This window comes from Agelaius phoeniceus, chromosome 8, assembly GCF_051311805.1.
Source record: "Agelaius phoeniceus isolate bAgePho1 chromosome 8, bAgePho1.hap1, whole genome shotgun sequence".
Lineage (NCBI taxonomy): Eukaryota > Metazoa > Chordata > Aves > Passeriformes > Icteridae > Agelaius > Agelaius phoeniceus.
In genome coordinates, this window is record NC_135272.1 from 35,339,949 (window position 1) to 35,367,376 (window position 27,428).

General features: G+C 40.8%; 1 protein-coding gene across 19 annotated transcripts in view; it reads left to right on the forward strand.

Moving 5' to 3' along the window:
• The window catches only part of NFIA (nuclear factor I A), a 349,095-nt gene that overhangs the window by 210,615 nt on the left and 111,052 nt on the right, over positions 1 to 27,428 (forward strand). For 17 of the 19 annotated variants that reach the window (XM_077182585.1, XM_077182588.1, XM_077182593.1 and 14 more), the window contains exon 3: positions 24,492 to 24,557. The exons of the other annotated variants lie outside the window; for them this stretch is intronic. In XM_077182585.1, the coding sequence (XP_077038700.1) occupies positions 24,492 to 24,557 (66 nt within the window). The remainder of the gene's footprint in view (positions 1 to 24,491; positions 24,558 to 27,428) is intronic. 19 annotated transcript variants of the gene reach the window in all.

Below are 27,428 nucleotides of genomic sequence, written 5' to 3' on the forward strand. Positions count from 1 at the left end.
AGCTTCACTCCACCCAGTGTTTGGGAGGTATTAAAGCAGCCACAGGATCCACTCCTAAATCCAAATGCCCCATCTCTGCTATTGCACATCCTCTACTAGAGCTGGCTCAATGGGACACATCATTTCTCCTGCAGGAATGGCAGGACCCTGAAATCTACTTTGCCTCTATCCATTTGCTTGAGGAAATTCATATGGATGCAGATGTCTTTTGCAGCAATGTTTGCTGTTTATATCCACATTTCTCCCATAACTTATTCCTTTATGTCTTTGTAGAGGTTATAAACATCCCTTTAGTTCAGATTCGCCCTCTTTCATTGGCAGCCTATATTTCCATCGGGCTTCCTTAGACCAGGGTATTATTTTTAATGATGTAATTTGAACTCTTGATTCTGTGATGAAAAGATGAGATTAAGACACACAGCCTCTGAAAAAAGTATTGGATACTGGTCAGGGCACATGGAGTTTAATTGAGCCAGATGCATTTGCTGAGTTATGTACCAGATTCTCTAAAATATTTTTCAGGATATTCTAACATTACACATGACCAAAATTTAGAGCACTTCAAATTCAAGGGGAAAAAAATCAAGAAAAGTCTTGCTTATCAATGTAATAAAAAAAAAAAATTGGTGTAGAAACTCAAAGTGAACCCTCTTTAGTGTTTAAAAATCTTAGTGAAGACTTTTAAAGAAAGATTGGAACAGGATGCTGGTGTTGTGTTCTCAGCTTCATCTCTTTCTGCCACTTTAATAAAAACCTGTAAATTCTAAGGGTAATGTTTCATCTGCTTTAAATAAAGTGCAGTGTTTAGGAGATCCTAAACCTAGGCACAGCATGCACACCAGCATAATGTTCATTACTACTTTTAAAATTGAATTTGGGGGTTCATTCTTGCCTTTGTGTTTGAGATCTAGGTAGACAAAACCTCATAATCTGCTGCAAACCTTATTTTTGATTACAAAAGTTGACAATTTGTTTATTTACATAAATATTCAAACATACCTAGTTTAAAAACTGAACATAACCTTTGAATGTGAAAAATTTGTGAGCCATTAGGACACTTGTAGTTTATCCTAAATTATCTCTGGTCCATTTTATCCCACATATTAGCGTGGCTCCTGCATGTAAAGATTGTCTTTTGATTTACACATCAGTAAATTTTCTTTTGATTTAGGAAGGGAATTAGGTCTGTGGTACTTTTCTTTAAGTAGCCATTATTAGCTCTAGAGTCTGATGTCTTATACTCTTGTATAATGGCAACAACTCTACTGAAACTAATGGAACACTGCAGTGAATATTGTGACACCAGTAGGACTGAGCACAGGATCAGTTCTTCAGTTTACAACTTTTCAGACCTGCAGATTTATCTCCCACAAACAGCAGTGAAATCCTTCAGCAGCTCTTGGCACTTTTGCTTGTTTGTATATTCTTCATGTACACATCATGTGCATCTGTGTGTGTCTGTGTGTACGTATATATGATATGTGTAAAAGTACTTTTTATATAGTAACTTTCTGCATAGGGCAACCCAAACAGCTGTTATTCCTTTTTATAGCTTCTTTAATCTATGTGCCAACAAGTCAGTTTACAAAATCTGTTTTGTTGATGACTGCTGCGATAATAATTGTGGTGTTTTGTGGCTTGGCAAAAGCCTGGGGTCTCCTCCGAGGACTCTTGCCAAAGCCTTTGAAGGGGTTGAGGTGGATTCACTGCCAAAATGAGTCACCACTCTCTATTTTATTTAGTGTCCTTCTGCCAAGGCCTTAGACACTTTCTGTTTTCATTCTTTTGTAGGCTTTCCTTCCCACATTGTGGTTTCCTTCACAGCCAGAGTAATGTGTTTGCCAGCATAGGTGAGAGAGTGTGGCTGACTCTCCAAATGCCACTGCTAGACTCTGCTTAAGGGTTAGTGGTTTAGCTATTGTGCTTTCTCAAAATGAATGTGCAAGATTTAATTATATGCCTATGAATTATAAATATTAAAAAAAAAATGCTGCTGCATCTGATGCAGCACAGTGCAATAATCTAGAGTAAGGTCAAGGGATTTCAGAGGTCTGTCAGTGTTTGTTCCTCCAAATCTTTGTGCTCTGCATCCATTGAATTTCCATTGAATTATTTCACTTGTGATTGTGCTGGTGAAACCAGAGAGGAGCCAATCCTCTAGAATAATTTTTTTTTTTTTTTTTTTTTTTGCCTGAGGCTGGCCTTCTTATTTTCTTCTCCATCCGGAAGCAGATAATGGTTCTGTTCACAGCAGAAAAACAGATGCATGGTAGTTATCATAACACTTTGCATGTCCCACCCAGATGTCTCAAAAAATTTGAGAAACCAAGATGAATGGATGTGACACCCTGACATCCTTCGTACAGATGTGAAAAGTGAGGAGCAGAGCAGTGAAGAGATTCAGCTGAAGTCACATAGGAAGTCTGCGTGAGGCCTGGAAACAGAGCCCACACCATCTGACTCATTGGCCTTTGCTTTAACCACAAAAGCTTCCTTTTCCCTGCTATACTGAAAGTGATATGTTTTGGCCTTATTCTCAATAAAATGTTAGATGTAGAGATGGCCTAGATACCCTTACAGTAAAATGTGCAATTCCTACTCGGGCGATGTTGGATGAGTCATGGCTCGTTACAGTATCTGTGGTTTTCTTAGTGCTGCAAGGTTTTGGTTTGAATGAGGAAAGCAATATGGGGATTTCAGTTAACTGCTGAGCAAAATTAGAGTGGAAAAACACAGAGTAACAGCAGCATTAAGCTTTCCAAACAGGTTTTCTGTTCCTTATCAATAAAGTGCTGCACTGTGAGGTCAGCAGCTGGGTAGTACAGTGCTGACGTTCAACCCTCAGTTCTGAAGGACCTAAAGGAATTATTGTGTTCCCCAAAATCATGCCTTTAGCTGACTCTGTGTTCACAGAGGTGCATAGAGAGGTGATCCTGCAGGATTTGGAGTGTCACACCTGTTTCTCCAGTAAGGCACTATGTGGGAGCTTACAGGTGCTCCTCAGTATTTGCTATCCAGCAAAATTATTGTAAGTGCGTATTTTTGAACATTAAAAAAATCCGAATGCTGCCAGACAGTGTAGTCCTTTGTGTGGCTGTGGAGTGGAGCCAAATCAGGAGATGTGTTTTCATCCATCCTTTTCAGTGTCATTTGCTGTGTTTCCTTCTTTCTTGATTGCCTTCTCCTCCTCTTTGGAGATCAGCACAAAGGCTGAGCAGTTCTCAGTCCTGCTCCAGCTTCTGAGTGATGTCTTTGCCTGAAAGTCTGGCTTTGGGTGAACTTCACTCAGAAAATGTTTTAATCCCAGGAATTTTCTGTGTCCTTAACAATGCTTAGATCTCATATCCCCTCCATACAAGGAACCATTTTAGCCTTCATCCTCACACCTGTACAACTCCTGGGATAACCTGGCTACACCAGAGTTGCTTAGGATTGAGTTTGGGTTTGCAGATTTCAGACTGAACTGTAATTGGAAAGAAGAGACTGCTTTCTGGTTTACAGTCTGAATTTAGCTCATGATAAATAGATTAGGCCATGCTCTTTTCTGTGTTATTCAACATGGTTCCAGATCTTGTGTCCTGAGTAATCCTGTTGGACTGGGTGATCTCCACAAAGGAAGGGCAGGGAAAGGGGAAAAAGAGAAGACGAAAGCAAGGGGAGAGGGGAAAAAAGAAAATAACTGTGATTTACAGAGATTTCCAGGGACAAGAAACATTTTTTTCAGACACTTCTTTGCTTTCAATGACTCTAGTAATCTTAATTTCAAGAGCTGTGTCCTTTTTTATTTAGAAAATATTTGATGTCCTATAGTCAGGTAATGATTCAACTCTATATGGAGTCTGGATGACTGTGACTAAATTCAGTTTTAAGTACAAGTTAAGGGATGATTTGTACAGTTCAGCCACAGCTTGCCTAGGTTATCTGTGGGTTATGGAATTTGCTTCACCAGTGACAGCATCAACAATGCAGGCCTTATTTACAAGAGGTTTATAGTGATACCACAACTGATAGAAATCTCTGAAGTTCCACTGGTTTTAATGGAATTATTCCAGATCTAGTTGCAGATCTTATCTGTTACACAGCACTCCACATTTTAAATAACCATTACAGTTTAGAGGAGTTTAGGTAAATTCTGGGACTCAGTGCATAGTTATCACAGGGAGAAACTATTATAATTAAGATGCAAACCCCCACTTTTCCAGAGTTAAATTAGGATCTATATTTGTTAGCAGCAGCTAGACTGAGTCAGCCACACTGGGGAAGATGCAGAGACACCATATACATTTATTTCCCTCCCCCCTTGTACTGTTTTTAAAGCATTTGCTGAGTTCTGTAGCTCTAATTCAAAATTAGAGAAGAGACAGAAACATTTTAAGATCATATGGTATATTCTCCATCCTGTAAATGCACAAAAGTTGAAGAAATGGTTGGTTTATGAGTAGAACAGAAAGAAATCTTTCAGTTCAGTAAAAACTTCTAAAACACAATAACAGAGCCTGGACTATATCATATTAGAGAATATATTGCTTACCTCGCTGAAGTAGATTGAGGGTATTCATGACCACTGGTGAATTCCCTGGTGTGTAGTAATCTCTGATTATTTGCACCTGAAATTCTTCACCAGCATAATGTTCTGTAGCTGAGGCTTATAGAAAGTTCAGTTTTTATTAATTCAACCTTATAAGCACAGTACTTGGTTCACATTCGTGATTACAATTATTTATTTAAGTAGAAAGAGATATCTAAAAAACACTGTGTGGATTATCCTGAATCTCAGAGGGCTCTTTTATATACAATATTTAATGAGCAATCTTCTTTGGAAAATAACTAGATTTATTGTGGGTAGCAGTCCTTTATCCAAGTGATGTGATATAAATACAGTGGAAGCCACTTTTTAAATTATTACAATAATAGGAGCACTGAAAGAAATAAAAAAGATTTCTTTTTTTGGTATGGCAAGCCATAAAATGTACAATGGTGCAGCAGAATGAATGAGTGCCTGTTCAGAAGGGAAACTTTCTGTGCACCAGAAGGCTAACTGCTGAAATAATGGAGCCATTCACAAATATATTTTTTTGCGTAGCAAATAATAAAATAGTTGGACAATGAAGTCTCCTCAAGTGCATAATAAATAAAGAAATTAACCACAAAAAAAAAAAAAAAAAAAAAGAAAAAAGGGAAATAAAATTCCATCTTCAGGATCATGGTTGAATCAATTAGAAAATATTTGTAAAGGCTGATCCTTTGCAAGTCTGTGTGTGCCCCAAAGGCTGCTGATGCTCACTGGATGGAGCATTTTCTGGACTCTTCAAAGAAGCTGAGCCCCAAGTGAGCGTCAGTTTGGGCACTCTGTAAAAAAGGAAATACTTAATCGAACGGGGAGTTTCGATCCAGTCTGTCCTGAGCACATAAATACTCAGCCAGCAATTTTTCTCTTGCTGTTCTTCACATTCAGCATTAGTTTTGGCCACTTTTTAGATGTGTTCCATTATCTATGCCTAAAACAGGGGGCCAGTACACTACATTTCTTATCTTACGTTGCATTATTGACACTGTAGTTAGACCAAGGTGGTATTTTAAGTCTAAATCACATCCCTCAGTGGTTTATGTATTTATTAAAGGACTTAGGTGCATTTAATATATTCTTTCCTTCAAAGGTTTGGAACGAAACAGAATGGACAGAATTACCTTATACTTTTTTTCCCCCATTTTTATTTATGGCCTTTTGGAGCCAGAGCTCTGAAGATTTACATTTGGCAGGAGACTTAGGTGCTGTGCTTGTCCTGCTCCCCTGGTAGGCCTAGTAAATCGTGAGCTCTTTCAGGCAAGGGCTCTCTGTTCTTTGCTTCAACAGAGCTCAGCAAAATGGATATCTGCAGGGCTACAGTCCTGATCAAAATTAATCCTGGCCAGAATTAGTCTTGATCACCATTAGGGATCCTGGGCTTGGCAGTGAGGTCCCTGTGCAGGGGTAAGGGATGAGCCCTCTCCTGGATCACACAGGAGCAGCCCGTAGGCATTTCAGCAGCTGCAGGTATCAGAAGAGTTTCTGCTTGGATTATGGAACCTGTGTAAGGTTGAGAAAGCTGCAAAGTCAGATATTTGGTGCATTCACCCCTCCAGTGTCCTTGCTTCTCGGTCTCAGCAGCACAGAGCAAATTGTCCTGGACTCCGTCCTGGGTATTGCTCTTGAGTGAGGAGTGGCGAAGAACCAGGGAAGGATTTTGCCTAGTGGGGGAGCACAAGACAGTCATAATTTATTGCAGCCTTGCCTGTCATGACTAATGGACTCAGCCCCTATTAACTGAGCTGTGGCACCTAAACCGACTATTTTTCTTCAGCTTCTTGCCTCAATTTGGACCAAACCACATACCTTGCAAGAAAGACATTCTTCTTTTTTCCAGGTTAGATTTCTGGGCTGTGGGATGAAGGGGGACTTCAGGGATACAGCCATACCTGCACACACAGGCTGTAGTTGGGGTTACATGGCACCATCACTTCTGCCCAGAAGTTTGAGTTTCAGGGCACATACATAAAAATATAACAGTGTAAACTCTGTAATACTTCTGGCAGTCTTCTCTCTGCCTTGCTATTCCTGTTTTATTTATCCTGCCATAATAAAATGAGTATCTAGCAGATTCTGGGCAAACTGGAGCTCTGCAGAGATGTGCTGAGGGCTGCCCATACTTTGGTTAGTCAGGAGCATGGGCATTCCCACCTTACTCACTGGGATGGGCTGGGTACATCCTTGCATCCATAAAATCAGAGCTATCCCACAAAAAAGCAATGGGCAGGAAGGGTCTGTACTTGCATGGACTGATTTTATCACAGAGGTTATTTTGGAACTTCTTCAGGATGAGAGCGCTGTTGTAAGAGGATGGGCCAGACTTTGCTCATCACTGAGCATTGTCGGGCACTGCAGTGCCATGAGGAACTGGGGTTTATAGCTAAGTTTTTTTTCAGTTTTAGACACTTATTTTTAGATTTGGGTTTGCTAAATGAAGAAATTCCTCTTTTGGAACCAGCATGAAATATCCATTTTCTGAGCATGTTCACAAAATGATTTACTCTTGATAGGAAGTTAAAGGGGGAAAAAAAGCAGCCTCTTTTAAAGTCTTACATATACTTTTCTACCTAGATCATGGGCTACATAATAATTTTAGGAAAGGAACACAGTTCACATTTGAGGACTAAGTTAAAAAACCCTGAGTTTGAAATTCATAGGACAGAGACATTCCTGCTTTATTCTTATGGTTTGGCATCAAACCAGTCATATGCAAATTTTAAATTGCACTGCTAAATAGTTAAATAAGCAGATCTAAAGGGTGTAACATCCACACACAACTAATTTTATATCTTCTACCAATACATTTCAAATCACTTTTCTGATTTTATTGTAGAAAATGTCTGAAATTTTAATAGGAAGGACTTGAAAAAGATAGTTGAATCTGGATAAAATATTCATAGATATAAGAACTTCTAGTTCCAGGAAAAGGCTGCTGGGTGCCTCCTTGACTGTTCTTCTAATTTCCTAATTTCTGTTTTCCCTGTTTTCTATGCTGTGTGTTTAAATAAACTCTTCTGGTTGTCTTTCACACATCATTGCTTTTTGCTTCAAAGGCTCCTTTTAAAAACTTATTCTTTGGTTTAATTTTCTTTTGAACATGAATTGGGCTTCACCAAACACTCTGTATACAGCTCACACCCACAAAGCCTGAAAGCAGGGTTGATTCTGTCTACATGTAATTTTGTGTATGAAGTTACTCTTTACTGCACTGGCTGACAGAGTTTCTGTTTTCAAAGTCGTTTCCTTCGTTGCTCCTTCTTTTATCAATCCCATGGTTGGGGCTGCAACTTTTCCTCCCTTGTCTTAGTGGAAAACAGACCACACTCCAGGTTTGCACGGAATCTCTTCCACCATATGTTTTTAGTAATTGTATAGTGGGGAGGGGAAAAAAAAATCACTTTTCCCTTGTCAGACATTTCTAGCAACACTTTTTCGTAAAGGCCTTCATCAGAAGTGGCTGAAATTTGAGCCTATTCATAGAAACAGTCCTCAGAGAAGGTTAAGTTTGAGAAAGAAAACAGAAAATATGGCTGAGCTGTGATTGAAAAATCCCTCCTGAGCGTGCTGGTGGGAGCCTGGCCTGGCGCGGCGAGCGCTCTTTGTTTCCGCGGCGCTGGGAGAGTCCGCGGCTCCGCGCAGGCAGCGGATGCCGTGTGCTGCCGCCTGCCAGGACAGCTTTCCAGAGGGTGTCATTTATTAGCCAGCCACTCTGCTACAAACTTTGCTTTGCACTGGCTCCTTTTTCTGCCGTTGCACCTGTGCCCTTTGGTGGGCAGTGGCTGCGCCTGCTGCCTGCTGCGTGTCGATGAATCCTGTGGCACTCTGTGTGCCTCCCTCACTACATTTCCCTACTTCTGATTTGCTGCTCAGCTCTGATTTTTTATACCTTGTATGGAGGTAAATGTATCTCTCTTGCTGTTATTCCTAATTTCTTCTGAGCTACTGATGGTGGCAACTTAATAGTAGGGAATAATCCCATTTTAAAAATATAAGACGCTCAGTACAGAGGCAAACGTGGCACATGCAGAAGGCAGAGGGAAATCAAATGTTTATTTACCTTTTGGGATGACTTGTTCAGATTGTAGTTAATCCCATTAGAGTAGGAACAATCCTCTTGGATGGTGAGGTCTGCACAGCGCATGTGACCTTGGGACCAGTTTGCTGAGGCACCTGTGTCCTTACCTGAGTGGTAATGGGAATTAGTAATAGTCTTAATATCATTAATAATTTGTGTGCTCCAAAGGGTTTTTAGGTATGGGAGGAAGTGATTAAGGAAAAGGTAGAGCTGATTCTTTGCTGTCTTTCTATGGTCTATAATGGGACCAGCACAAGGTCCTATAAATAGCTTTGAACATTTTAATCTGTAACATTTGGTGTAAATTGTAACTTTCAGAAACTTATCTTTTATGTGGTGCAGTTTGCTTTTATGTCCCTACTGTCTAATCTTATCTTCCCATGTGCTGAAATATAAAAATTCATTGCAATTATCTTTCCTGTAGTAAGATATCAAGGAGTTGGTACATTGTAAGGGGACTGGGTTGAAGTACAATCAACACACATTTTTTTGGATCTAAAAATACCAGTGTTCCAAAGGTCAGCTAAATGATAAATCCCGTTCTAAGTGTATATATAATACACATGAATGCACACTATAAATTTGTTTTATAGATTTTCATTGAAGTGTTTCACAGTCTGATGATAATTTCAAAACGTTTCGAGTTTATCTGAGGTCGCCGGTACAGCGAGCGAGGAGGGAGAGCCGCGACGGCAGAGGCAGCAAGAGGAGGTTCTGTCCCTCTCGGCCGAGGGACAGGGAGCCTGCCTCTTTGGCATGGTGAAAATCCATCCTTGCTTTTCCCTAAGAAGCCACTTGGACAACTTCTCCTGTGGCCAGAGTCACTCCTGTTGATTTTAAATAGGAACAGGCCCTCGTATCAGGGTATTGACTTCTCCTTTGTTTCCCCGAGAGCACGGAGGGTGAATTTGTGCAGAGCAGAGCTGCTGGAGCTTGTGCTGCCTTTCCTGTGTGGACAGTGTGATCCATAACCCACAATTTAACAGCTTTTCTCGAAGTACTCCCAGAGCTCTGTTATCCCCTCTTGTGGTCTTTTTCTTTCCATGGGAAAAGGTGGATTCAACCAAGGCCCTGTAAATAATATAATTTACTGGAGGCATTTTTAGATGCATGAATACTAAAATGGATTTTCTCTAACATATAAGGAGAGGAGAGTTTTGTTCCTTTCCAACTGGTGCAATTTATTCAAGTTTGGTGGTCTTGATATGCCTTTATTAGGAGTAATAGTTAAAAAAGAGGTAGTGGTCAAGGAAACTGAAGGACTCTCATCTGTTTCTCAAAATAATAAGTATTTTTAAGTAGATCCAATGTTTCTTGTACCGAACTAAATAAAGCATTCCAGAGTAAAATAAACACATCTTCCCGTTCAGGCTTTCATTGCACAAGTCCTGCTGAAATCCGTGCTAAGAGGGCTTGAGAGTTTCCCTCCCTCCCTTTGGGGCTCCCAGTGTCCAGCATTGTGTCCAGCCCGCTCCGTGCTCAGCACAAACACAGCTGGGTGCTCAGGTCTGTGCTCGCAGGAGCTTTGCAAAGAGCTCATCAAATGAAAACGCCTCACGTGCCTCGCCTGCGTGACTGTGAGGAGCAAGTCGAGTTTTAGCTACGCTTTCTGAAGTGTTACAGGCAATACAGTTGCTCTTTTCACTGGATAGTGCTTACTTTTCTTTGGGATCACAAATATTTGAATACAATTATTCAGTCAGCTGGACATCTTTTTCCTCCCATTTCTGCTCGAACAGTAGTAGAATTTAGTGTTGATTTAAAAGACTGTCTGCCTTAAAGCAGATTGCAGAGTTTGCACACTGTGAATTGTAATTAAAGTGTAAGGGGTGCTTATTATGTCAACAACTGGCATGAGAACCCCCGAGCAGCAGGTGACCCCAAACATGTGACGTTTGTGACAGCTAGGATCCTTCTTTCACTGGTTTAGCAATCTGAAAGACCAAATTGAAAGAAGCCCAGAGGCTGTATATTTCATTAAGTCCCAAGGGAAGTGTGGGATACAGCTTCCTTCTGCTTTGCTGGGACGTAGCCAAAAACTTTCTAGAGGCTCTGTTTTTGACAGAGGCTTGCTGAAGGGGGGGAAGAAACCTTCCACCAATCACCCATAGGACCATAAATTTGACATTTCCCACAGTTTCTTTGAGGCACTAATGTTGCTGTGTCAGCAGTATGTCCCGAATCTTGTGTTGTATTGTTTGAAAAGGAACAGTCAAACTTTCAGGGGAGCTGAAATGTTTTTCTTCCTTGTCCAACAGCTCCTCTGCTGCAAAAAAAAAAAAACCACAAGGACTGTAAAGCACACCTCTCCAAACAGGGGCTGCTTTTATCAGCAGTGGGTTCTGTGCACGCTGGCAGAGCGTGTGCTGCTCTCTGACGAGGCAGAAGAGTCGATAACGTTTCATCCATGTTGCAGAGCAGGCAGGAGATTATCAGTTATACCCACACACGACCTGATTGCAGCAATGATAGGGAAAGGATCCTTATGAAAGCGCTGTGCTCAGTCTCTCCCCGGTATAATTCCAGTTGGGTTATGTCAAGAATTATCTTGGCCCAAAGGCTGAATTATATGGTGTGTAACGCAGCTTGTAATTTATTTTTTAAATAATTCTGAGTTTCGTGTTAAACAAATTCTTTGGCCACAGACCCTGCCACACAGCCCACCAATCTTTTTGTGGGTGACCTGTGGTGCAGCTGGAAAACCCATGCTCTTCCTGAGCCTCCACAGGAGAGCAGGGAGCATTTCTCTGCATGGTTCAGAGGGAGAAGGGCTTTTCATCTTTGATAAGAAATTTTACTTCATTTTTTTCAAGGGGTTTGAAAAACAGCAAATGTGTGCTCATTGTCTTCATTTGTAGTTTGTTGCCATCACACACTTATTGATCTGTCCATCCACACTGCCACAGCATGTCCTGCCAGCTGGTTTGTGTGCTGCTGATTCCAGATCCTTCCCTTGCCTCGGTGGCACCTCCATCACGTGATGGTTGAGGGGTTTCCATGCTCCCTACATCAGTTTACATTTATATATGTTTTTAATTAGTGGATGAAAGGTTTAGAAATCTTGACTCCCAAATGTGAGCATTATCACTTCTTCTACTAAGTAAGTGTTTCTGGTCAAGTCACTTAACCTATAGTCCTCATCTGCTTAGAGAGATGCTACAGTAACCAGCATTTTCTAAAGAAAATAGATCAAGCTAGATAACGATAAAATAAATTTAATAGTACTCCTTTTAGTACTTCTGTTTCAAAGGAGTATTTTGAGAATTATTGTTGATGTTGTTCTTTGATCTTGGATGAAAGATGCTTTAGAAATGTAAAATATCTTTGTTTTTTGTCATCTCAGTGGCTGTGAAATTTTTCTCAGAAATGAAATTTTGGAAAACACATGCAGAAGGTTTCAGTGTAGACTTGGTTGTTTAATTTTTTTTAGTAGACTTTCAGAAAAAAAAAAAGTGACTGGGTTGTTTGTGATTACACATAGCACAGTGTGTCAGTGGAGATGTAGGTAATCTGGATTTCTTCATGCAACTTCCCTCATTTTGACATCATATTCCAGTGCTACTAAAAAAATAATAAAATTGCAAGTAAAATGTTGTGATTTTGAGGGTGGTTTGGCGCCCTTCCTGCCCACTCTGTGTGTTGCCATCATTCTCACAGGATCGCATTTTTATTTCTAACCCTACACGCGGAGCCAGTCGGACTCTGGAACTGAGACAGATTTAGGCCCTAAGAAGTGCTGGAACAGAAGCTTTGCCACCTCTCATCTCTGGCCCAGGGCAGTGGTCGACTTAATGTCTTTGCATTTGATTTCAGTACATTCTGACAAAGACCTGCAAGCAGCCTCTTCCCTGCCAGCAGAGAAATGGGTGAAAATCCTGTTAAAAATGGCAGAGGGAGTAGTTGTAAGTCAATGAGGTGCCTACATTTGGTCTATTTGTAATTTTTGGACGACTCATTTCTTTTGAAAATCAGCTTCTGAGTGAACCCTTTCCCAAGCGTAAGGCTGCACCTTTAACTTTTTGGAAGGTCTGTTTCTGGGGAAAAAAAATAAACAACATTAGTAATGTTTTTGTCTGGGGAATTTTAGGGGGATTTTTTTGTCAAACTGAAGTTTTCAGGCTCTGTAACGTACTGCTTGCTAAAAGGCACACTCTACAATGCATTAAGTACAACAGAATATTCCTTTGCAGGATTCCCTTTGTTGCAGACATTATTTATGACATTTTAGTCAATATTTGCATGGCAGACTGTCCAAAATTATTTTGTTTTAGGCACATCACTGATAACTGGACCCATACTCTTTATCATTCTTTTACATTCATTAGTCACTCTGTAGTGTTTTTAACATTTTAAAACACTCATGCAATTCAAAGGAAAATAGATTTCAGCCAAAACGCCTTCAAAATTATCTTTTTTCCTTTGAGTTATTCAGCGATTTTTAACACTTCATATGTTTGATGTTTTTTTCTTTAGTCTCAGCAAGGCAAAGTTTTTGCAGGCTTTGACTATGCTAAAGATAGGATTTTGATAGAAAAAAAAAGTGAGGTAAACTGAACTTAATGTGAAAATGTTATCAGACGTGGTGTAAGGTGTAGCCAGCCAAAAAACCTGGCTATTTGCCTTCTGTGTAAAAGGTAATTTAAAAAAAAAAATTACAACAAATCTAATTAGCAGATATTCTAATGCAAGAAAATGTTGCTGTTAGTAAAGTTTCTTCAATATGCCAGAAAGCAGATGGTGGCAATGGAATAGCGTTTTCTTTTGCCAGCTTTTCTATATGCTTTCTAAACCTGCAAGAGCTTTTGCTATTCAGTATTCAAATTTCTGACACTCTATGATCTTTTTCATCTTAAAACAGAAATAGAAACTGAAACTTAAAAATGTAATCAAGTCAAGCTGTCTGTTCATCAGATCATAACCATGGCTTTAAAAGTTTGATTAAAATTTCGTCTACGCAGTGTAGTTACGGGTTTGGAGAGCTCTGGACTTTTCTGGTTTTAAATTCCTTCCTCAAAATATGGATTTGCAGCATTGGGACCAAGTGAAAATGGATTTTAGGATGCATTTTCAGAGACAACACGTTATGCTGAATATTTTTTCAGGGGGCCAACTGTATATACACCCAACTCTTTCCTGTATTTATAGTGATCCACTGTCCTTTGAGGTGTAGATATAATTCTGTTCCTCCATGATTTATGGTGGTTGGACCTCAGATTTTGCTGTAACTTGTGCCGAGCCTGCAGGATGTTACTTCTCTCCAAGTTTTAACTTTCTCTTCCACTTGCATGGCTTACAAACACAGCAGAAACACAGACCAAGTAGGCTGCCTACCAAAAGGCTGCTTTTTTTTCTGCCCGAGTCTGTGGTGTTGATGCCAACATGATACTGATGCAACAAAACACGTCCCGATTTTTATGGTAATTCTCAGTTCTCCTTCGCAGTCTGCAATATTGTGAGAGTAGAAACAGATCCACAGAGCAACAGTCAGTGGCAATTTTTTGTGGGCAGAACCCTCTGACTTTACACTTGGAGAAAGGCTTCGGGCTGATGGCAATATTTCTGCAATTATTTTGGGGGGAAAAAAAGGCAAAAGGAAAGGAGGAAGGGAAAAAAAAGGAGCTATCGAGCAGCTTTTTCTGCTGTATAATTTTATATATCTATGTATTTTTGCCAGCAGTTTAATTTTGTATATAGCTTAAGAAAACCTGAAATGGAAATTCTTCACATGCCACGTTGAACTCCTCGCAGTGCACAGAACAAGGAAAAGACATCTGCCAGAAAAAAAAAAAAAAAGAAAAAAAAAATTTGGCCACTACAACCAAATATGTACTTAAGAGGGACTGAAATGGGAGCCAAGAGGAAAAGTGTCAGGTACATCAAAATAAAAGAGTTGTGGAAACGGGACTGCAAGTGTAGATCCACAGTAAAAAAATAGTACCTAAACTTTGCTTAGACTGCCTCATCTGTAACTTCTTATTAATCTGCTATTGACAGAATCTCCATGGAATATTAATTCATCTTTTGTTTACTTCTTAAATAGTTAAATAGATACTTCTTTTATCATCGACATCGTTTTTCCCTCTGTGAAATAGAATAATCCTGAATAGGGAAAATGGGCCCATTCTTTGAGATATTAGTTCTTTTTAAGTACTCTTTACTCTGTTGGATGTACAGATTCCTAGTGGAGTTTTCAGTTGATCACAGGAAAATTTTACACTTGTCCTTTCGAGGAAAGAGAAGCGGGAGAGATTGAAAAAGGAGGAGGTTGGGGCTCGTGCCCAGTTTGTTGGTGTGGTGAAGGTTTTTCTTTGTTTTTGCTAGCTGATGAAACCTGGAATGGCTGAGGCTGTGGAGAGACCTTGGGAACAGGCACGGACTGAAATGTAGGAGCACTCTGATGCTCTCCACGAACAGCGTGGTTATCCGTGTGCTGCTAGAATGGCCAGCTCTGGACAGCAGTTTGTGAAGCATGTGCTCGTTGTCAAGGGCTTATTTGGCTTTCTGATGGAGGGCAGTTTTGGAAAAAAAATCTGCTCTGGAAAATCTAGAGATCCTCCTTGGGCGTGACCTTGCAGCACGGCGCGTCTTGGCCGGAGGAAAGGCGCCAGCTCGCCAGCTCCTGCTTGGGATAAAGGATGAGGATGGGCACTGACGCCAATAGCCTGGGAATACGCAGCTCCCCGCCCAGGGTCCCATAAGGATGAGTTTGTCACAATAAATAAATAACAAGGGGATGGTGGGGGATAGAGATTAATTGGGTGGCTGTACGACCGCCAATGGAGTCTCACCATATGGTGGACATAATCCTGCTTTGCTGATGGTGGTTTTCTCACCAGGGTAAAAGCGCACAAAAGCAGAATGGAGGGTCTTTGACCAAAGCTACCAGATCTGCCCATCGCACAGGCTCATCTCCACTTGCCTTTGTAGATGAAGTCGGGCATTGCAAAACCAGCTCTTTAGTCGCCCTAAATACTACTGTTGTTATTGTTAAACTGAGATAGAAAATACTCTGGAGAGAGATGGTTTCTTGTTTTTCAAAATAACTAATGAGAAAAAGAAAGGCAAGTGAAACAGAAGCCGAGAGTGACTGGAAATATCCCCTTCTAGGTGACTTTGGATCCACTCTACCAAGTAATTTTCTACATAATGTAGTTGAAGGCTTCCTAAGTGGGCTCTGCCATTGCCATTGTAATGGCTGCTTTGGTGGGAGGGAGACTTTATTATCCAGAGCTCAAGAGCCCGGCCCTGTGCTTTTTACTCCTGTTAGTAACTGTGCCTCTCAAGGTAAATCACTTAACCTCTATGTGCCTCCTTCATCCCCACATAAAGTGGGCATAGTTATGCTCACCTTTCCCACAGAGGTGTTGTAAAGCTTAGTTTAATGTTAATAAGCTGTTTTAATTTTCAGGATAAAAGGATGTTCTATAAATATACATTAGAAGTAATAATAGTTTTAATGTATGCCATTATTTTATAACAGTGCTTTTCTAGTTTTAGAATTTTTTTAGTGGTTTGAAATTATTACAGGATCAGTTTTTGTTAATTAAAGATTGACATTCGGGCAAAATTTGTTGAATTGTTCTATAAATCCAGGTCCATGTGCACTGAGCATGCCCAGAGCTGAGCTCACCTGCACTTTGGGATCATCAGGACGGCCCTTTGGCTTTTAAAACAACTCTTTGATGCATGTGCTCAGAAGTTTGATGGCTTCTAAATAGAATGGTTCAAATATTTCAAAGCACTTGAGATTCGTATAGTGTGAAGCAATTTAAAATTATTGTACTGCAATTAATTTTAAATAACTGAGCACTGCATATGTCTAGAAACCCGTACAGATCCAAATGGAAGCTCTCTAAAAATTGAAATGATTCAATAAATTTAAATCACTCTGAAGAAATGGATGTAAGTACTGTAAATCATTTTGTGAGGGGGATAAGCAAATTTTTTGCAAGTGAATCTGAGGGTAGAGACTCTAATTAGATTTTTTATTTTGGGGTTTATGATGATGAAATGTAGGTTAATATATATTTCCTAGGGATATGAGGGCAGCTCTTGTTGATCCATATGGTTTCTTGTAGCTCTTACATAGGCTGCTTTTTTTTTATTTCCCAAGATTACAGAAACTTAGCAATCCAACTTTGCACATATTTTTTTTCCATTACAAATATCTTTCCCTCCAAATCTGTATAAAAAGACATGAGAAAAATATTGGTCCACAGCTAGAAATGCCAAGTGTATTTTTAAATGCAGCTAAAAAAAATCCTGCAGAATTAAAACCCTGTGCGGCATGGAAGCTCACATTTTGTGGAGTTGGGCTGCTCAATCAATATGAATTTTTATATGCCTCCATCACTGATTCAGGTACAACCTGTATCTGCAGGTACCAAAGTGGATTATTGCCTGATAGCTGTTCGTTAGCTGAGAGCATGTTCTCTCTCCTTCCCTTACAGATGTATTAGAAAGATGCTATCTTGTTGTAGGGAGGCTGCTAAAAATATTGATGCGAGACCTATTGGAAAGTAATGTCATTTCCATTGGCTCCAGCTCAGCTCCAGGAAAATCCGCGTGCGGCTTCCTCCTCCTGCCGTCGCGCCGCGCGGGTGCGTGCGGCTCCCTGTGCCGTGAGCCCAGCTCTGTCCCAGCTCTAGGGGTGCAGTTCTTCCCCAGTGCCGGGGCCAGAAATGAGGACTTGGTGCTACCGTCCTGACCCTTCCATTTTACTGTGTCCCCAGCAGCACAGGAAAAATGGGACAGCCTGGTCCCTTCTCGTGCGAGCGCCCGGCTCCGCTCTTGGAGCGCTTCATCCGGAGACATGGCCACCTCTTGGCAAAGGGGTCCTGAGGGTCTGGCTGCTGGTGTTGGGGTGTCCTAGGTCCCTAGGGTGGGACAGAGCCCTTGGTGGCCGAGGGAGCCCCTCTGCCAGGCTATTCCTGGTCATTGTGCGCTGGGGAGGGAAATTATTTCTCGATTTGCTCCATGGCTGGTGGGCTCTTCCTGGCTGGAGGAGCCACGGAAAGCGAGAGGGGCCCCTCAGCAGGGTCTTCCTTAAGGCCTTACCTTACTTTTAGACAGTTGTCATTATCTTTGTCTAAAGGTCATGGCTAAATTGAATAAAAGGAAAGCTGTGTGTTCCTGTCGATGCACAATGGCAGTATTGACTTTCGTAATCCAGTTTGCTGAGGGGTGAGAGAATTAAATTAGATATCTAAGCACAGAAATTGAGAGCCTTTGAAAACAAAGATAAGGAGACAGCCTGTATTTTCCTTTTCCTGGGAGCTCTGGGCTCAAGATTTTGCAGGTGTGTCATCTGATCCATGGCTTGCATCGATCAAAACTGTGCCAATGCATATTTAATTAGCAAGGGGACCCTGGATGCATTATGGCCATCATCCCTATATTGAATGGACTGTCAGACTTTCTGAATGCCTCCCCACCCCCCCGCTTCGTTGTTTGGGGAGCTTCTGCATTTTGTCTGAGCAGCTAAAAGTTTCTTTGTTTTTAGCTGGTGATGCATACAGCACCACTGAGGAGAATACAAACAAGTAAAGTCCTAAAGTGTTTATTTTGTCTAGGAAAAAGGGCTGAACCAATTTGAATCCTTTGGGTAACGGATTTTTGTATCTCTTGGAATTAAAAAAACACAGTCGCACGATGTTTACTTTAAGAATATTTTATTATAACAAATAAAATCTGTGCTGTGGGATTTCTTAAGGAAGCCTTTGATGACAATTTGAATTAAGTCAAAATTAACGTTTGCTACTGCAAAGGAATAAATAGAAAATGTTCCAGAAATGAATCAGTAAGCAGGAATCAAAGGCTGTAAACTGTTTTAAAAACAAACATTTAGAAGTGAATCAAATACTTGTTTGTAATATCAAGGAACAAATATGGGAATACACAGATTCCCCACATTCTAGGCTATCACACGATAGCAGTAAATCATTTATGGGCTTGTGAGAACAAAGAAAGTTGATTTAAAATGAAACCATTTTGATACAGCTTTAGGGTCTCACAGCCTCTCGGTGAAGTTTCGCGTTCTTATTCCCAGCGAGGAGGGAAGTGAGGGGGAATTTCTGCAGCCAAAAAAAAAGTTAGGCGGGGAGTTGTGGAGATCTTTGTTTGCGTCCACCTTGGTACAAAGCCGGCCCAGCAGACAGAGTGTTGCCTGATAAACAGATGTAATACACAAAGTCTGCTTACAATACCGAGCAACAGACTGTGGGCACATGTTTTGGGCTCATTCAAACTCATCAGCATAGTCTAGCTGGCTGTTTTGTTGCTAGTCTGCTTATGGGGTAGCTTAGGAGCGTCTTACTGGTGAAGTAACAAGGAGGGTTTTTTTGCCACAAAAGTTTTGTGGCAGGGGCTGATGGGAAAATCATTTGCATACATCTTGTTACAAAGGCTGACTACTTCCTGGCTTAGACAAAGTGTTGCCTGATAAACAGACTTAACACACAAATGTCTGTCTGGAATAAACAACAGCAAGCTTTGATTTACATTTCCATTATCAAAGATAATCTCTTTCCCAGTGTACAGGAATTAAGAGTCCTCGCCTTATAAAAAAGAAAAAACAGGCTGGCACCACAGGGATTTTACCAGTGCAGAACCTCGTTGGGGAGCCGTGGGGATAGAGTGCAGGGGTATGGAATCAAACTGGGAATCTGGTGCTGGCGTGTACATGTGTGGTGGTGAGGTAGATGATAATGAAGCACTTTGAACTCCCTATAAAAGTTGACTTGAAAGCAATGGCTGGAGTAAAATGGAGAGCCAGGCCTTCCTTTAAAGAAATCCTAGTAGCCACCAAAATCGCCGTAAATAATAATTGTAGCATATATGGAGTGACCCCTATGTGTTTATATTATAATGTATAATGAAGGGAAAGTGAGTGTAAAAAAGCCCCAGTCCTGGTGCTGGTTTCTGTTTGTAAATCCTTTAAGCTCACCACATAAGACTGTATATAAAAGAGCATGATTTCAACTTTTTTTTTTTTTTTATGTATATAAATCTTTGGTAGAATCCATGCCCAAAATTATAGATGAAAAATTTATTGCATGAACACAACCCAGCCATATAAATTTTTTATTACAAATAGGGCTCTGAAACTTGAATAAAATATGTCAGTTTATTATACAGTATTCCCCCCACCCCCAAAACACGATATGAATGGAAAATTTAACTTGTGCACTTCTGAGGTGCTCCTGTGAGGTGCTGGGCTGGTGGTGGAGGAGAGGAACCTGCTGTATTTCACTGCAGAGCAGGCTCAGCATGGGCAGTGGCGGTGCTGCCCTGCTCATCTGGCATCACTGGTCATTTTTTTCCTGCTCTACATGGGGATCACCTTTACTGTTTCCAGGATAGATGTGTCTGCACCTGTGGTAGCTCACGGGCTGCTCAGAGGCTCAGGGCTGCTCAGAGGCTCAGGTTCTGCTGGGGAGCTGCTCTAGAGAGGTAAAAAATGATCTTGGCACGCACTCACTGGGTCTGTGCAAACCAGCAGACAATGAGGGTTACTGCCACCCCAGTGAATTCCAGGCTGGATTCAACCTGCCCTGGAAAACACGGCGTGTTTTTGGGAGTGCTCCACAAAGTGTCCTGTCTCTCCCCAGTCAGGTGGCCGTGGAGTGGTTTAGCAATTGGAAGTGCCATGGCACTCGAAAGAGGCTTTTTTGGTGGAGGAGTGCAACAACACTTCACCGTCTGTGTCACGGTCTACAAAAAAGAACAACATTGTCAGTCTGTTGACATTGGTCCTGTCCACGGGCCAGACTTTCCTGGGAAGGTTTTATTCTTTCCAAACAATGGAGCGCTCCCTTCCAGTGCCGCCAGCCTTGCTTCCATGCAGCCGCCGTGCAGCCCAGCTGGAGCTGTGCTCCTGCTGCAGCTGAAAAGGAAAACTGCAGCCTGAAAAGTCCAGAGCTTCCGTCCCGGAGCTGGAGGTCCCTGCCTGTGTAGGGTTTGGGATCAGGCAGATCTGGGGCTGGGTCCTGCTGAGGTAGCATATGCTTAAGGAACAGATCCAAAGAGGAACAGAGAATAGAGACATGAGAGGAAATGCTACTTTGAAAAACTAGCCTGTTTTGTTATTTGCGCATTTTTTTTTCCTTTATCCCTTAATCATAATTGATTCTTGGAAGTGGAGAGTAAAATAGCTTCAACATGTTTTTTTGATCCTGTTTGCCATGGTTGTGGTTGATACCAGATCCCCTTGAGCTTCTCTTGACCAGTAACCTTGAGCCCAGTGCACAGACTCACTCAAACCCCAGCTAGCTCAGGGTTAAAAATTCCAGCCACTAACTTTTCTCTAACTAAAAAAGCCCCCAAATAAAACCCATTGTGCTATTCAAGGTTAAGCTTCCTTAAACATAAAACTAGATTCCTTGGTGATTTTTTTTTTTTTTAATCAGCAATCTTAATAGTGGTTCCTCACTATAATATTTCCAACTCCATCTGAAATCATTTAAATCCTCCCCTTAATAACATGCACTTTATTGTAATATACAGATTCTTTGGCTTCCTACCAGCCTTAGCTTAAGGCACCAATGAAACTCGTTGCCGCAGGGGGCCGTGGATTCAAGAGGGGCTCGCATCTACTGTATATTTTGTTTTGTAAGTTTTCCAATGGCTCTAATTATTGCAGGTGGTAGAATTTAACTGGCAGTGTTGTTGCTAAAGAAAATAGGCATAAAGTGTATACTGTTTTGCAGAGTGGCTATCAAATATATAGAAAAGAGAAAATCAAATGAATTGTTAAACTGCTCTATAGTAAGTGATTTTATTGATTTAATGCAAATGCTTATGAAAACGATCTTCCATTTATATCAATTATGTATGGGCAAAAATTAATTTATTCCTCCGGTCACCTGTTTGGCTAACTGACTCAGCAGGACAGACATTCCCCCTCCTGTTGTAGCCGAGCCCGCAAAACACTGAACGTTCAGAAAACTGGAATTTGAAAGTTTCCATGTGCAAAACAACAAAAAAGCCCCGACAGGAGTTAGTGCCAACTGCTGAAAAAGCAGAGAGCGAGTGGTGGAGGCTGAGCAAGACTCCCTCGTCCTAGGCAAGACTGTAAAACACAACGGCTCTGATTTTGCCAATCCCTTAACCATGTGGCGGCACATTTATATGTGCCGGATCATCTGCGGCATCTGAATAAAATCAGGGAAGCAAAATTCTGCATATAAACATTTTGGCTAAGTGCCTCAACTCAGTCTTCTTATCTGGGGTTTCCACAAGATGCCACCTTGCATAACAATGCTGAGCACACGCTTGCCCAGTCCATGTTTTCGGTAGCCTCCCGTGATCCCCACCGCAGGATTGAGTGGCTTTAATTCTACCTCGTCCTGTGTTTTACTGCCCTGTGCCTCTCCACAAAGAATAGTGCTTAAAGCTGTGTTGTCTTTTCCTGGGAAATTAATATTTAATTTCAGCAGAAGGGGCAGGTTGCGGGGAAGCAGAATTAAGAAAAAACGCTATCGTGGTGATGAAGGGAGAAAGTTAAAGATTCGGCGTGCAAACAAACGTCCTACGGCCAGTGGAGCCCCTCTTGTGCCACTAGCCTTGGTGTTGGAAAAACAGCACTCGAGGCAGACAAAAGTACTTTGTTTGTTCCTCCCAAGCCAGGAGCAGCTCGGGCTGTGTGTGCTGCCCACCGGCTGCAGGGCTGTGCTGGAGCCAAGGTGCCAGCGCCGAGCCCGGCTCCCGCGGCCGCCACCGCGGCCCTGGCTCGTTCCAAATTTTAGGGAAGGGAAACACGCTCCCAGTCCCACATTTCAGCAGGAACTTCTCCAAATCTATAAATTTTTGTGGAATTCCGAGCCTACTTGAAACATAAAGCCCAAACTCTGATTGAGCCATGGCTGGCTGGAGGGAAAGTAAAACCTAAAAAATAAGCAAAAGGCCAATGCCCGCCCTGTAAAATGAAATCCGTTGAATGTTGACTTTGAACGTTAACTAAATATTTTACATTCCTAATATTTTACCTTTGTTTCTACCTTTGCGGTATCGGAAACGCGAAACTTCTTGCCAAAATCCAGAATACAACAGCACTGTGCGTGTTACCCCCATAGTGATCTGCTGGCACTGATTTCAGCTTCAGGGAGAGATTATTCAGTAGATCAATATTTAAAACAAAACTGCAGAAGTGAGGATTTTTTTTTTCCCCATTAGCTTCATTGGCAAAATTATTAAAAATAATAAATACAAAAGAGAGGAAATGGATTGTGGGACGTACTGGGTATATATCACTTTTTAGGGGAATTTTATTGATTTTAAATAGAAGTATCATGACTGAAGCTTTCTTTGCTAAATATTCTGAGTGGTTATATTCTGAAATTCATCAAGTTTTGTTTTGTGGGTGCCTTTTTTTACTTGTAGTTTTTAATTTATACAAGATTGTCCTCTAAGCTTCTGAATGATACCTAAAGCAGACAGTCAGCAGGTAAAAATATAATTTGAATATTTAAAATAGGCATTTTCTTTATAGTGCTCTGCGGTAATTAAAATCTTCATTTGCTTAAAAGCAAGGAACCTTTTTAAAGCAATAAATTAGCATTGCTTGACCCAAGGTCACTAGTAGTACTGCTTCTTCCAGCACTATTAATACCTCAAAGAAAAAGAAGGGGTGGTGTTATGACTCCGTTGCAATAGAAGTAAGATTTTCAATTTAATCACAGTTAAGTGTCGTGACCTTTTGATCTTGCATTGACTTCTCACTGAAATGTGGTCAAATTTCAGACAGCTAGTTCCAAACTCTGCAAAGTCAAGGTGAAGTCAGAAAATGGGTTTGCCACGATGAGGGGTGGTGTTGAGGCTTGAGCAAGCGGTTTCATCGCCTAAGTTTTGTTCCACAGCAAAAACTTTTTCTACAGGATCAATAAATTACAGAACAATTTCTGGGGGAAGAAAAAAAAATGTATTAATTGCAAAAAAACAGTTATTTGAGGGATTTCTTTAAAAATATTTTTTCCCACAGGTAAAGGGACTTTTTTTTCCAGTCCATAGTGACAGAAATAATTAAGAAGGAAAATACTGTTTGACTAAAGCTTCTACTAAGAATAATTTTTGGACCAAAGAGCGATCATCTTCACATAGAGTTAATAACGTGTAAAAAATGCAAAACGCTCATATTTACACACACCCTTTTATAGATCATTTTATTATTTTAGGCAAATAAATTTTGCTCGTTGGAGAGTGTTAGCTGGGAGATTGTGGGATTATTTACACAAGTTCTAAAGCAGGTCATCCAGTATCTGGACTCACTTATCCCACTGCAAATCACCACCAGCACCGAGCATTTTAGGGATCTTGTGGTGCTGTAACCACTGTGAAAGCACGCCAAAAAAAAATCAGCTCTTCCCTCAGTTTTGCAGATTTTGTTCCAGAAATGTGTAGCCAACAATCTCCCCGACTATGTAGGGTTGCTAAGTTACCTTTCTATGCCTGCTTGGAGATATGTTTTGAGACTTTACTATGTGTTGGAGTAAGGCTCTGGTTTGTATACAACATAGAGGCTGCATTATAAAAAAACATGTAGGAGAGTCATTTAAATATGCCTTCTTTAAAAAGAAGGATTCTCAAAGCTTAATTTATGCCAACACACACACCCCAAGCACTCTGTGTAGTGCCACAAACAAGATTCCCTTTTTTTAATTTTTCCTTTTTATTTTTTTCTTTTTTTCTGGCTAGCTAACATATTACCTAGGCACAGGACTTTTGCATTATCATGTCCTAGTGCAACACTCCTGTCCTCAGTTTGTACTCTCAGCCTTTTGAGGAAGTCTGGCGCCTCTGATCTATTTTCCACAGCAGACCCTGTAATTTTTGGCTGTATTTTATGTTTTTCAGATTCAAGTCAATCTGAAAGTCCCAGCCAGCCAAGTGAAGCTGATATTAAGGACCAGCCAGAAAATGGTAAGTTCTTACCTGCTGCTCCTGCTTTGGGATATTAAAACAGCCCATATTTATAAAGATTTTTTTTTTCCCCATGTCTAATATAAAAAGATGATTCAGAATAATTGACATGGGTTGGCTACAAATAGGTTGTGCACTCTCCTCATAGTTAAAATGCTACTGCTTCACTAATCTAAGGTAGCATTTCTTTGTCCAGTCCTGGAGAGACCCTTTTTTTTTTTCCCCCCTTTAAAATTAATTTTAATTAGGGAGATGCCATTAAAGAGCCTGCTGTATGCAACCCTTATCCTTATTCCTCCATAGCAAAGGCTTTCAGTCCCTTTGGCCTTGAGTCATGACCTTTAGGGGAGCAGATGCAACAGGAAAACAGATCAGGGAGGTTCAGCTACAGCTCCTTGGTGCTTCTCTCCGTGTTCTCCAGTGGCAGTGGCTGCAGTGGAAGCATTGGAAGAACTGGCACTTTTGGGGAAACTCATATTCTCTGCACCGGGACAGATTCAAAGTGGAAGCAATGGCTTCTGCTGGACCAATGGCTTGCTTTGTGAAGCAGCCTGGAAAAAAAGAATCATTCAATAATAGTGGATTTCTGTGGATTTCTGTATGGGAAAAGATGACTGTGTGTAATGGAAAAGCTTCTCTTCCTTTTTGTGTTTAGCTAAGGTAGACCTCAACAATTTTTGTTGGCCCGTGGGCAACTGAATTTTGTTTTATTACTTATATTTAGGACTTAGAGTAAGTGATGATTATTATTAGTAGTTTTTCTTGACTTCTTTTATCTGTAACCAGAACTTTTTTTTTGGTAAAACCCAAATGTAGACGGTGTTATCCATTGTACTTGAGCTCTACTCTACAGGAAAGAATTTGTGTAAAGGGTTTATGCCTCTGAAGCCCTGTCACCATTTCTGGGATGTGTAAATCCCTGTAGAAATACTGTATCTGTAGTAATACACGTGTGATTTCCCTTTCACAGAGCAATAGCTGTTTTGCCTTAAACCCCTACAAGGGACAGGGTAGGGGTGAGGGGTTTCATCTGGACTGCTTTGGGGTTAGAGTTTAATATTAAGGGAAGAAGAAGAGGTTTAGGTTCATAAAAACCTTTGAACAAGCAGCATGATTCATAGGACATGGAACATAGGGCTCATTGGGCTGCTGAGATTTTGGCTATTTGGGCTCCTGTGTTTTCGTCCCATTAGATATGAAAGGTTTCATATTTTGATAGATTTTGTGCTGTTCATCTCTAAACATACCATCTTAAAACATGGTTGTTGTTTCTGAAAGACAGCGCCTAATTTCCCTTATCAATCCTGTTCACAGAAATTCTAATTTGTAGCCAAAGGATTGCAAGGTTAAGAGAAGAACTGACTAAACTGTGATTTTTGTTCTGCCAATTCTGCTATTTTTTTTTATGGGGAATATGTTGCCTGTGTTTATTAAATCATATTTTAATTTAGAATGTATTAGGCACCAAGCATGTTATTATTTCATGTTTAGATAATATTCCTTCTCAGCTATTAAAGCACAGTTCATCTTACCCTGCAGTTTCTTAGTCTTTAACAAAGCTTGCTACTCAAGAACTGCCCCGAAAAGCAGCAATGTCAGTGTTTAATAATGTAGAATCTGTAAAAGCCTAGTGAAATGAAATATCTCTGATTTGGAGCCTGAGTCTTCTTTGTAAAACAATCTTTTAGCGAATTCTTGGAACTTTGCTGCTGACCTGCAAAAGGTACTTTTTTTAATTTTTTTTTTTTTTTTTTAATAAACAGGAAAAGGTTTTTCTCTTTTTTTTTTTTTTCTCAGTTTTACTAAAGGGTATTTTTTCCCCCAGCACAGCAGCAGCAGCAGCCTCCTCACTGGCTCTGCACCCTCTGCAGCGCGTGTGTGGGAGATTTTCTAAGGCAGAGTGTTGGCCCTGAAGGGCTCCTTCCCCCCGGGCAGGCTGAGCTCATTCCCAGCACACACAGCCCCCAGCTCCGGGGTACCCAGCATAGATCAACACAAATCTGCAGCTCTTATCTCCTGGACGTGAGGATGAAAGCAAAACTGCAGCCTTTAGAAAATGAAAAACTGCACGCACAGGAACGGACACAATAAATCATATTAACTGCGTTGTTCTACACTTGCTGTAGACCCACTTCCACAGGGCCTGATCCAAATCCCTCAGGAGTCAATGGGAGGCTCGTAATTGATTTTACTGAGAGTGGGAATGAGCCCACACAGAGAGGAAAAATTTTTTTTAATTATTTGTTTTCTTTTTTTTCTTTTTTCTTTTTTTTTTTTTTTGAGTCGAAGAAAAAATAGAATCGTGAATAATCTCATTCCCACTGATGCCAACAGTGGAGTGACCAGATTGAGGGCAGATTTGGAAGCATTTTTGCATGTGTTTCTGGAAGGCACAAAGAAGTGTATCGATTCAGGGCTGCCTTTTCCATGCATGCATTCCTTCATTTTAAAAAAATAAATCTTTAAAGGCCTTGTGAGGGTTATACAGCCTCTCTACTTGCCTGTTAATATCCTTTCTGTTCCACTCCATAAATTCTAGAGCTATTTATTATACACATATATTTTGCATACCTTGAGTAATGTAGGTTCAGAAGGGTCAACTATACGGCCCTGAAAAAGAAGGCCTCCCACTACAGATTTTAATTTATCATCCTAAATTGTATGTGTTGTTTTGCAAAGCTTGTGTGCCTAACCTTCATTGAAGTGAAGTTCATGGGAAAAAAAAAAGCTTTTTTTTTTTAGAACCACTCCTGTTTTTTTTCTAGTGGGCTTTGCTGGTTCATTTTCTGGAGCAGGATCATCACAGACAGGGAAGGTGCTGACATCTTCTGCTCTTGGTGGTGGCTTCAACACCAACTCTGGCCTTTCCCT